The following is an 11,481-nucleotide window of genomic DNA, read 5'->3' on the forward strand; positions in this document are numbered from 1 at the left end:
GGGGAGGGCGGATTTGCGGCATCTGTTAGAGTAGCTCTTATGCAAACACGCTGCAAGCAAAGTGAAAACCCGTGGCCCCCACTAGAATACAAAATAAGACATTTTTGTGTAGAAAGTACATCTAGATCTAGCTTTATAATGTTCTTGCGATCGAGGATATCGTCGCAAACCTTCTTCTACAGATCTACAACCATGCGGGTTTCCTATCTCGTCCTCCTTGCTATTTGTGCCATCCTGTCCCGTCAGGTCCCACCTGAATCACCCCAACCATCATTGCCACTTGCTGGTGGCAGTAGGAAGAAGAGAAAAAACCTGAGGAGGAAGCAGGAGGGCATGGATCGCACAGATAAGTTGGGGGCTGTTGAGGAGGAAAAGGGGCCAACACCGAACATCTTGCTCCTCCCCCGGTTGAGTGGTCCAATGAAACAAAGGATCACTAAGGAGTATCGTCGGTTGTTTGGGGTTTTTGGTGGTATTGAAGAATTCTTTCACCAGGTTGCACACTATTTTCTTCGGTTCTGCTTTGCATCTTCAATTGATTTCAATGTGGAGGTTGGTGTGATTTGAGTGCGTTCTAAAAGAGGAACCTAAATTTTTGGTGGTTCTGTGAACTTCCATAGCTAAATTGTGCACCGGTGTGGAGTTATTGTGCAGTTTAAGTGGGGCATAGTAGAATCTGTGCGTCTAATTAGTGTTTTTAATGAGAATTTAAGGTGTTCAGTGCTATATGATTAAAGATTTACCTTTATTTGGTTAGATCATCATGGATCATACCTGTATTGGAGGGTTTGTCCATTGCAAGTTTGCAGCCGAAAACAGTATATTTTGTTATCTTCACGGCTTCGTGCCTTTTACCAATTCCTTCATGTACTTCTACCTTGTTTTTTCAGGTCCATGAGTTTCTTAAGACTCTTGTAGATGCGAGGGATGAACTACTACAAAAGTATGTGACTATTTGCATTCAGCTTTACCCTTCAGAGTTCAGACATGCATTACCCCACATGTTGTACAAACTTTCAGTAATGTGTTGTGCATCTCAGGTCTGAGAACACCCGAAGAAGCATCACAATAAGGAAGGCCATGTTATCCAACAGTCGTAACGGTAGGTCTTCACATGACCACCTTCGCTTATGTGAACAGGTGAGGCATTTGAGAAGAGAAACCCCATACCGACATCAACTAAGAAATGCTGTTAACATTCGAAGATGCAGACATGCAGTGTTTTGCCGACTTCAGCCTTTTTAATAGCTTGGGCATTGTTGTAGGTGAGTAGATTGGAATTCGAATATGAAAGACTAAAGAAAGATGCCAGCATTTACCATAATCTCCATGAGCAGCTTCAGCTGTCATCGTGCTACAAACTGGTAACGATCTTCTGTTCTGCTCACAAGCAAACACCTTTGCCCCCGTGATATGAACTGCAGGTGTTTTGACACCAAACCTTTCACCGTGGCAGATGGAGGAGAGCAACGATGAAGCGGAGAAGAGAATTCGCGAAGGAGCCTTCGCCAAAGGGGTGCGTGATACCGCCTTCGAGGACCTGCTGGCCGTGGAGAAGAAGGACGACGCTTTCTGGCGCCGTGACGGGAAGCTGAGGTCGATCTCGGACAGCATGTAGGCAGCGAGGCAGAAGACAAGGCGATCGCACCGACTGTGTCATCTTCGTGGTCATCAGTCTAGACTGCAGCAACTAGAAACTGAATCTGTCCCTTGGAGAACTTGTGTGTGTTGAAACCATTGGTGGTGTGATCGTGCTCGTCGAGCTCTCGATCCTCCTCCTGTGTCTTGAACTCTTGAGTCGTGGCTTTCAATAAGATCTGAACTGGGCAGATCCAAGTGAAAATGTGTTGTCCTTGGGTGGTGGTGACTGATGAATGCCGCTCGATGTGATGCTGTGCCTGTTGTTGCTGCTGCTGCTGCTGCGCTCTGGATCGCTGGCGCCATTTACTGCTGTTTGTTTCTCCAGCTAACTCCGGGCCTTCCTCCCCGCAAAAAAAAAAAAAACTCCGGGCCTTCTTGTCCCCCTCCTCAGTTTGCGATCTACAGATTTCGTTTCAGTGCCGCAATTACAGTGTACTTGTTACCTCCCTTCACCTAGTGATTTCAGAGAGTTGCCTTTCCATATCCAACACGAAGAGCCATCAGAGTAATTTCACCAGGGCCATGGCCACGCGAGAGCAGCCGTCGCAGGGCGTGACGCCGGACGCTGCCGCCACTCAGCCTCGGAGGCCCCGCGTCCTGGTCGCCGCCTCCGGCAGCGTGGCGGCGATCAAGTTCGAGGTCCTGTGCCGGAGCCTCGCCGAGTGGGCCGACGTCCGGGGCGGTGGCGACGGCCTCGTCCCTGCACTTCATCGACAGGGAGTCGTTCCCGAGCGGCGTCGCCCTCCTCACCGACGCCGACGAGTGGTCCGCCTGGGGGAGGATCGGCGACGAGGTCCTGCACATCGAGCTGCGCGAGTGGGCCGACGCCATGCTCATCGCGCCACTCTCGGCCAACACCCTGGCCAAGGTAGGTACTGTAAAATACCGTGGACACACCGTGGGCGTCTCGTCGCTGTCCTGCTTTGACCATTTTTTTTCTTCTCTCGATCTGCCGCGCTCAGATCGCTGGCGGGCTGTGCGACAACCTCCTGACGTGCGTGGTGCGCGCGTGGGACTACAGCAAGCCCATCTACGTCGCGCCAGCCATGAACACCTTCATGTGGGACAACCCCTTCACCAGCCGCCATCTCGACGCCGCCGCCGGCCTCGGCGTCTCCCTCATCCCTCCGGTGACCAAGCGGCTCGCCTGCGGGGACTACGGCAACGGCGCCATGGCAGAGCCCGCCGAGATCTGCAGGACCCTCAGGCTCTTCTTCGGTTCACAAGAACCATTCTGAAAGACTTGCTCACTCTGTTTGCCTGCTGTACGAGATAGGTGTATCCGCAAACACTTCCTCTTCTATCAAACGCTTACAATGTGGTGATCGTGCTCCATGGTGTGTCTCTCGTCGTCCATTTCGCTGTACAAATCGTCGAGCACCCTGAAGATCTCCTCAGCTCCGGGCATCGACGGCGGCACACTGCCGGCCACGAAGGCGAACACCTTGTTCTTCACCTCGATCCAGCTCTGCCCGGGGCTCTTCCTCAAGCCGGCCTCTCTCGTCATCACCCTCACCCTCTTGGACTCGTCCCACATCCCGCACGCGGCGTACAGGTTCGTGATCAGCGTGTGGTTGCCGGTGGTCTCCGCGCCGGCCTGCAGAACCTTCGCGATGGTGGCTTCGGCCATGGCTGCGTCCCCATGGATCCTGCACGAGTTGAGCAGCGCTCCCCACACGCACAGGTCGGCTCCCACCGGCATCGTCTCGATGAGCTCAGACGCGTCCTTGAGCAAGCCGGCACGGCCCAGGAGGTCGACCATGCACGTGTAGTGCTCCATGGATGGGGAAATCCTGTGCTCCAGTATCATCTGATCAAACAGACGGCGGCCCTCCGACACGCGCCCTGCGTGGCTGCACGCCGACAGAACGGCGACGAAGGTGACGCCGTCAGGATCGACCTTAGCTTCGGCCATGTCTGCGAACACTGCAAGGGCGTCGTCGCACAGGCCGTGCATCCCGTAGCCGGCCAACATGGAGTTCCAGGAGACCAGGTCCCTGCTCTTCATACCGTCGAACACCGTGCGTGCGTAGGCCACTCTCCCGCACTTGGCGTACATGTTGATGAGCCCGTTCGCGACGAGCGAGTGCCGGTCGAGCATGGATCTGATCGCGCCGGCATGGACCTCCCGACCCAACCGCACCGCCAGTAGCTCGGCGCAGGCTGAGAGAACGGTGGCTAAGGTCACCACGTTCGGCGAAAGCCATCGCCGTTGCATCCGCCGGAACAGCTCCAGTGCGCGCTCATTGTCACCGGACGACGCGAAGCCGCCAATGACAGCGCTCCAGCTCACCACATTGGGCGCAGCCATGCCGCCACGCTGCTCCATCCGGACGAGCACGTCCAACGCTTCGTCGCACATCCCAGACGCGGCGTAGCTGGTGACGAGGGCGTTCCATGTCACGGTGTTCTTCTCTCCAGCTTCCCCGAAAACCTTCCGGGCGTCGTCCATCTTCCCCAGCTTGCCGTACATGCACACCAGCGAGTTGGTGACGAACAGGTAGCCACGGACGACGCCCTTTGCGACGCCGTAGCCATGTATCGCCCTCCCTTTCCCCAACGCGAGGTCGCCGGCGTAGGGGCACGCCGAGAGCGCCACGGCCACGGACTCGGCATTCCCTTCACATCCGCTGCGGTGCATGTCTCCGAACAGTTCAAGAACCACCGGGTGCTTGCCGCACCTCGCGTGCGCCGAGAGCAGCGTCGTCCACGTCACGGCGTCGGGGAGCGCCTCGTCAGCGGCGGCGGCCATGCGCCCGAACGTGGCCATTGCACTGTCGGGGTCGCAGCAGACCGAATAAGCGGAGATGAGCGTGTTCCAGGACATGGTGGTCCTCTTGGACGGCATTGCGTCGAACACGTGGCGGGCCTCGTCGGGGCGGCCGTGCCTGGCGTAGGCGGCGAGGAGCTGGCCGGCGACGTCCGGGTGGGCATGCAAGCTAAGGTGGAGGCCGTGTGCGTGGATGGCGGACGCGATTCGTGGGGAGGTCGCCGCGCGGAGGGCGAGGGGGAGCGTGTAGGTGTTAGGGAGCGCGGGGCAGAGCGCGCGCATGCGGCGGTAGAGCGCGAGCGCAAGGTCTGGACGGGAGCGGCAGATGTGGGCGCGGAGGAGGCGGTTCCATGGGACCGCGCAGGTGGTCGGCGGGAGGTCGCGGATCGGTTGGTCGCCGCCAGCGACGGCGGAGAGGAGGCGGTGGCGCTGCCGGATGCATCCACGAGAAGCGGTTGTTCGGAGGAGACGGTGCATCTGGCAAATGGGTCCTACCAGCCAGCGTAGCATAACGCCCACTTGGTAAGATTTTTTTTTTATCATCATCGCCCCTTTTATTAGCTTGTGATAAGTTACACCCTCTATTGCAAAATATAAGACGTTTTGGTTGTTCAAATTAAACTGCCAAACGTCTTTGATTAATAAGAGGGATCAGTTCACCCGGAGCCTCTTAAACCAACTACTTCCTTCATCCAGGTGCATAGGGCATCTAAGAAGTTGTTGCACCATGATCAGGACGCATTCTAGCCAATTCAGACTTGTAGCCAATTGATGCGCAGTAGAATTAGCTTCTACTCCCTCTGTTCACAAATATAAGATGTTCTAACCTTTTTTTGAATCAGATGTACATAAACATGTTTTCTGTGTTTGTTCACTCATTTTAGTTCGTATGTAGTCCATATTGAAATTTCCGAAACATCTTATATTTATGAACAAAGGGAGTATATAATAATGTTCAAAAAAAAGTTTGTGGGATTCACAAGCGAGATGATAGCAGTCGTCGAAGATTGCTGCAGGTAGTACTCCCTCTGGTCCTTTTTACTCTGCATATTAGGTTTGTCCGAAGTCAATTTTATCCAACTTTGACCAAGTTTATATAAAAAATTATAAACATTCACATAACAACACCAATATCATCGGATTCATCTGGAATATATTTTCATATCATATTTATGAGATATTATAGATGCTAATAATTTCTAATATAAATTTGGTCAAACTTAGCAAAGTTTGACTTTCAGCAAATCCAATGTGCAGAGTAAAAAGGACCAGAGGGAGTACTGCCAAAGATGTGCCTCCAGATCATTGTCTCAATAACCTCAACATTGTCGGAATTGGTGACAAGCTTGTTACACTGAACAGACTGGGCTAGAATCAAACCATACCGAAGTGACATGGACTCTGCAGAAAGAACATCTCCGCATACTGCTCCAGCTGCTGGAGCTAGAGCAAAGATTTGTTGTTGTTACCCAGTAGCCCACTACAAATGTACACTTGTACAGTCCTACTGAACAATCCTTTTTTTCTCGAGGAAAATCAACTGAACAAACCTCAAACAATCAGCGGATGCAAGCTATGGTGAGCAACAAATCTATGGTTTTGTTACAGCTGAGATCTGTATAAATTGCAGTGTAGTCCTCCAATGTTAACAAGCTCCAAACAAAAACAACTCACACATGAACACACTTGAAATAATCTCACAGGACTTATCTATGCCACTTAGGGATGGAGGGCGCCAGTCACCCAGGTAGTGGGAAAATAGGATACATAGATCAACAATTTACGTTTCTTCAGGTGCTTCCGGAGTCTGGAGGGGCTCTTCCGAACATACAAATTCTGAGGAAATTTGCCATGTATTACAAACAAGCAATGGTGGAGTTGTAGTCACGAGTCCCTGTCAAGAAGACAGAATGGTAGATTAATCTAAAGCTTGTAGCTTGTGTTTTGTGCATACGATTTGTCAAGCGCAATGAACTACAGAGGCAATTGGTACTAAGCAACTACTAGCATTTTACTATCTACTTTGGAGAGGACCAACCACCTTTACGAGTAACAGACCCTAACGAAGTACCAAATCAAACTGACCAGAGTGATTCAAGAAAGCAGCTCTTCAGAGAATCTAAATGTGACGAACATCGGTTGATTGGTACCTGGTGATCTTAATATTTCTGAAGGATAGCATCACAGTAAGTATCAATGTAACCATGGCGAAACAAAGGTGCTCCAAGGAATGGCCGCTAATGAAGTATCTATTCACACTGTAAACCTTTCTGTCGGCAAGGCCTTCAAATCTTGCCAGAAGGTAAAAGCCTGCACCGAGATACCAATTAAATAAGAGTTTTTTTTAAGGTTAACAAGTTCAGATGTATTAGATCAATTCGCTGTTACCTTACCTGTAGCAAGAAACCAAAATCTTGAGTGTGTATACTTTGGCGGGAACAAGAATAGCAGTGCAGGAATTGCAACACAAGGAACCAGGTTTAAAACTACCCACAGGCGCATATCATCAAGAATCCTGCAGCCAGACAAGCCAGAACAACACATTACATATAACACATTTTCAGAATTTATTTGACATCGATATTAGAATAAAGAAGCTCAACAACTGCGCACTTGTCCATACCTTTCACACACACTGCTCACCAATAAAAGAGACAAGAGCGAGATCAAACAAGATAATCCAGCCCTCTCATCAACTCTTTCAATTACCAATATCGACAAAAGCGAGGAGGCCGACATCATCATCTGCATTGTGAGAGCATCCAGTAAACATTCGTCTCAACAAAAGCTTTGTCAAAACTCATTGATCACATTGATTTATGCAGCAAAAGAATATTCAGATCAGATACATAGCACAATAATATTTCATATCAAAATCACATGGAAACCCAGATACAGATATTTTTCGCCTATGGTGAATGCTTGGATTTAAAATGTAAGTAGGCAAACTGCATTTTTAACAGAGTAATTTACCATCAGAGTCCAAACTATGTAAATCAGAAGTTAAAATAACAAAAAACTCCCTAAGTACACCAAAAAGACCAACTAATAATTAGGAAACTGCAGAGGGGAGGATGGCAGAAAGAAGAAATGTTTAGAATACCGGCAACCTGTCCCAAATTAACCGGTCATCATCTGGCTTGAGGTGATAGTAAGCTGAGCCAAATGCTGCCCCTACATTCCCTGCATAGAAGAGGAACCATCCCGAGGCCTCCCACCTTAAGCTACATAATTTCCACAAAGTAACATAGGTTTTATTAAACACCAGTATAATTCATTTGACATATTCAGCAGAACACAAGAAGACAATTTTATTTGAAGTGCCAAATCTCAGCTACAAATTTTTCTTCTGTGAAACTTAACACAATGAAAGGAGCACACTATCATTTCACTCCGGCCTGTTCTTTTAACAATGATAGCAAAATTGTTTAGGCAGCAAGCCACAGGACAATAGTTGTGCACTAAATAACAGGTTTCTGCAAACAGGAATATCACACACATCTTAACTGAACAGTTTAGCCTACCACCCACATTCAAATCCCACTGACTGATTTATTCTACTCTGTTGCAAGACTGCGGATTCCCAAAGCTCATGCATTTCATCAAGAAATCTAGCAATAGGAAGGAAAACATGGTAAATTTCCCATATAACAGCAAAACATTTCAATTCCCACTGGATAAGAAATATTCCCATTGATTAGAGCATCATCACATATTCTCAATAAGTGGAGCTGGAGCCTCATCGGGGCCATGGTGAATCATGTTCATGGCCATCCCTTTCAGCAATACTGTCATTTAGATCACGCAGCATCCATTAATAATGTGTTCTTACTTGCTAGGTATACACACTAAGAACTCTCTTGTAAGGTTCTCAAGCATAATTGATAAGATGTGCCTCCTTCATAATATTGTTCAAGGTCTGTTACTGCTAATTTGACAATTTGATTATTCGTCGCATTCTTTAGAAACAAGTACAGCAAAACCCTCCAAATGGTGCATATCATGTGAAGAAAAAATAAAATGTATTCACTTCTTTAGTTCTTTAAGCTAGACATTTCACCAAACAGCTGGCGTGCGAGCAAGAGAAAGGGCATGGCTCACCTTATGCCGAAGCATCCGCTGCCGAAGAGGCAAAGGATAAGTCCTGGTACTCCAGCAAGGAGAAGCGGGTAGGCGGTGAGCACGTTGAGGGTGTTGGGCACGCCGAGGAGGTTGCGCATGTCGGCGAAGAGGTGGAGCGCCGGCGAGTGGCGGAGGCGTGGTGTGGCCACGAGAAGCAGCGCCGAGGCGAGGACCGCGCCGCCTGCAATCGCACGGCGACGGTTATCGGTGCGGAGCACGGCAGCCGCGAATGGCCCTAGGCCGAGGCGGCCACCGCCGCGGTTGGGGTAGTCGGCGGCGAGATGCATGCCTAGATTTTCAGATGCGGCGACTCCGGCTGCAGGCCTAGATCCGATTCTCATGGGCCGTCTTATTCTTTTGGGCCTTCATTTTTAGGGATTCTCTCTCCAAATCACCTTGAGCAAAAGTTGAATGAACGACTGGTTGAGCTCTATTATAGGGAGGAGTTAATGTGGAGACAAAGATCGCGCATACAGTGGCTGACTGCGGGTGATCGTAACACAATTTTTTTTCACATGAGAGCAAATATGCGGCGTAGGAAGAATATGATTCGAGCTCTACACAATGCGCTGGGTATAAGAGTAGAGGACAAGGCTGAGATGAAACAACTTGTGACAGATTTCTATAAAACCTTGTACACGACGGAAGGTGTACAGGGGGTAGATGATGTATTACAACATGTGCCTCGGAAAGTGACACCAGAGATGAATGCTTCGCTTTGCGCTCCTTACACAAATGAGGAAGTAAAGCAGGCCCTGTTTCAGATGTTTCCTACGAAGGCACCGGGGCCAGATGGTTTTTCTGCACACTTCTATCAGCGCCACTGGGACATTTGTGGGGATGAAGTAACTAAAGTGGTGCTTCGGATCATCCGTGGAGAGGAGACTGCTGCAAGCATTAATGATACGGTACTCGTGTTGATACCCAAGGTACAAAATCCCACTCTACTTACCCAGTTTAGGCCTATCAGCCTTTGCAATGTGATTTATAAAATAGCTTCTAAAGTGGTGTCGAATAGATTGAAGTTGATATTGCCAGATATTATCTCAAATGAGCAATCAGCCTTTGTTCCCGGGAGGTTGATCACGGATAATATTATTTGTGCGTATGAATGTTTGCACTTCATGAAGAGAAACAGATCCAAGACAAACAACTTTTATGCACTTAAGCTTGATATGATGAAGGCATATGACAGACTAGAGTGGCCTTATCTAAAGGCAATTATGGTTAAGCTTGGCTTTGCACCAGATTGGATCCATACAGTTATGAGCATGATCACTTCTGTTTCATTCTCGGTCTTGTTTAATGGAGAAATATTAGAGAGCTTCTCACCTTCCAGGGGTATCAGGCAGGGAGATCCTATTTCCCCTTACTTATTCTTGATTGCAGCAGAGGGCCTTTCGTGCCTTTTAAAACACAGTTCTCAGTCATTAGTGCTCGGTGGCATAAAGGTGGCGCCCACGGCTCCGGTAGTGAACCACATTTTGTTTGCAGATGACAGCCTGTTGCTTTTCAAGTCTAGTGTCCAGGGGGCAAATGAGGTTTCAAACCTACTTGATGCATATTGCTTGGCTTCGGGCCAAAGGGTAAACTATGATAAATCGTCCATATTTTTCAGTAAGGGATGCCTGGAGACCCTTAGGGTGGAGATAAAGAATATACTTAATGTGCAGAATGAGTCTTTGAGTGAAAAGTATTTGGGTCTGCCGACCGATGTTGGACAGTCCAAAAATGGCACCTTCAAATATTTACGAGACAGAGTTTGGGAAAGGATAAAGGGATGGATGGAGAAACTTTTATCAGTGGCAGGAAAGGAGGTTCTCATAAAATCTGTGGCTCAAGCTTTACCAGTTTTTTCGATGTCTTGCTTCAGATTACCTCGAGGCCTTTGTGGAAGCATTACGTCACTCATTCGTCAATTTTGGTGGGGGAGCAAGAGAGGCAAGAGGAAACCATGTTGGGTAGCTTGGGATTTGATGACCCGACCGAAAAGTTTGGGAGGACTTGGCTTTCGGGATATAGAAATCTTCAACTTGGCACTTTTGTCTCGGCAAATTTGGAGATTATTGAATGATCCCTCCTCTCTTAGTGCACAAATCCTTAAAGCATCATATTTTCCACAATGTACAGTCCTTGAAGCTCAACTAGGTCCACATCCTTCTCAGGTGTGGCGATCTATACTTGATGGGAGAGATATTATCACCCAAGGAGCTATCCGGCGTATTGGTGATGGAACTACCATGAACATATGGCAACATAGTTGGATCCCAAGGGACGGAATGATGAAGCCGGTGGCCTCCTTAGTTGCTGACCCACCGCAACTGGTTTCTGATTTGATCGACCACACTAGAGCTGCGTGGCGAGAGGACTTGCTTAGACAGGTGTTCATACCCATTGATGTGGAGGCGATCTTGCAAATACCGCTCTGTACACGGCGTGTGGACGATTTTTGGGCATGGAATGATGATCCAAGGGGGCGTTTTTCTGTACGGTCAGCTTATAAGATGATTGTCAAGATCAAGATTGGGCGCGAGGCATGGCTGAAGGAAAGGGAGGATCCTTCCAACTCTGAACATGAGATGAGGGGGTGGAACTCGCTATGGAACATGTCAGTGCCACCGAAACTGCGCTTTTTCACTTGGCGATTGGCGCAACACTCACTCCCTACGGGAGATGTCCTAAACCATCGTCATATGGCCACTACGAGTGCTTGCTCCCTATGCGGAGGGCAGGATAGCTGGCGGCATTCTTTGCTGGAGTGTAATGTGTCTAGGTGTGTGTGGGCACTTTCAGAAGCCGAGATGGTCGAGCACATGTGGGCAACCTCAGAACCTGACGCACGGCTGTGGCTCTTTGCCATGAATGACTCTCTTCCACCGGAGCAATTTCAGTTGATGATTGTTACTTTATGGGCGATTTGGAGTGCAAGACGGAAAGCTATACATGAG

General features: G+C 49.0%; 3 protein-coding genes and 1 pseudogene across 5 annotated transcripts in view; 2 read left to right on the forward strand and 2 right to left on the reverse strand.

Moving 5' to 3' along the window:
* The window catches only part of LOC119267444, a 3,951-nt gene extending 2,115 nt beyond the window's left edge, over positions 1-1,836 (forward strand). Inside the window, exons 1-5 of one of the 2 annotated variants that reach the window (XM_037548826.1) lie at positions 81-495; positions 891-943; positions 1,041-1,140; positions 1,266-1,364; positions 1,457-1,836. In XM_037548826.1, the coding sequence (XP_037404723.1) occupies positions 139-495; positions 891-943; positions 1,041-1,140; positions 1,266-1,364; positions 1,457-1,618 (771 nt within the window). In that variant the 5' untranslated portion in view covers positions 81-138 and the 3' untranslated portion in view covers positions 1,619-1,836. Of the gene's footprint in view, positions 1-80; positions 496-890; positions 944-1,040; positions 1,141-1,265; positions 1,365-1,456 lie in introns of those variants that run through there. The other variant, XM_037548827.1, reaches the window with a different exon arrangement.
* A 159-nt stretch (positions 1,837-1,995) lies between these two features.
* Positions 1,996-2,974, forward strand: LOC119267445 (annotated as a pseudogene).
* Positions 2,828-4,888, reverse strand: LOC119267443 (putative pentatricopeptide repeat-containing protein At1g17630). Its single transcript, XM_037548825.1, has one exon. The coding sequence runs from the start codon at positions 4,886-4,888 to the stop codon at positions 2,945-2,947; it is 1,944 nt and encodes a 647-aa protein (XP_037404722.1). The 3' UTR covers positions 2,828-2,944.
* Positions 4,889-5,834: 946 nt separating this feature from the next.
* On the reverse strand, positions 5,835-8,865 carry LOC119267446. Of its 2 annotated transcripts, none has more exons than XR_005132452.1 (6): positions 8,513-8,865; positions 7,515-7,635; positions 7,035-7,156; positions 6,800-6,926; positions 6,562-6,721; positions 5,835-6,305 (listed from the first exon to the last, which is right to left on the reverse strand). XR_005132452.1 is itself a non-coding variant. In XM_037548828.1 (6 exons), the coding sequence occupies exons 1-6, from the start codon at positions 8,818-8,820 to the stop codon at positions 6,296-6,298; spliced, it is 843 nt and encodes a 280-aa protein (XP_037404725.1). In that variant the 5' UTR covers positions 8,821-8,863; the 3' UTR covers positions 5,835-6,295. The 2 variants fall into 2 exon arrangements, 1 of the variants encoding a protein (XP_037404725.1); XM_037548828.1 differs by having other exon boundaries at positions 6,805-6,926; positions 8,513-8,863.
* Positions 8,866-11,481: the final 2,616 nt, after the last annotated feature.

The sequence above is a fragment of the Triticum dicoccoides genome, chromosome 3A, assembly GCF_002162155.2.
Source record: "Triticum dicoccoides isolate Atlit2015 ecotype Zavitan chromosome 3A, WEW_v2.0, whole genome shotgun sequence".
In the NCBI taxonomy this organism is placed as follows: domain Eukaryota; kingdom Viridiplantae; phylum Streptophyta; class Magnoliopsida; order Poales; family Poaceae; genus Triticum; species Triticum dicoccoides.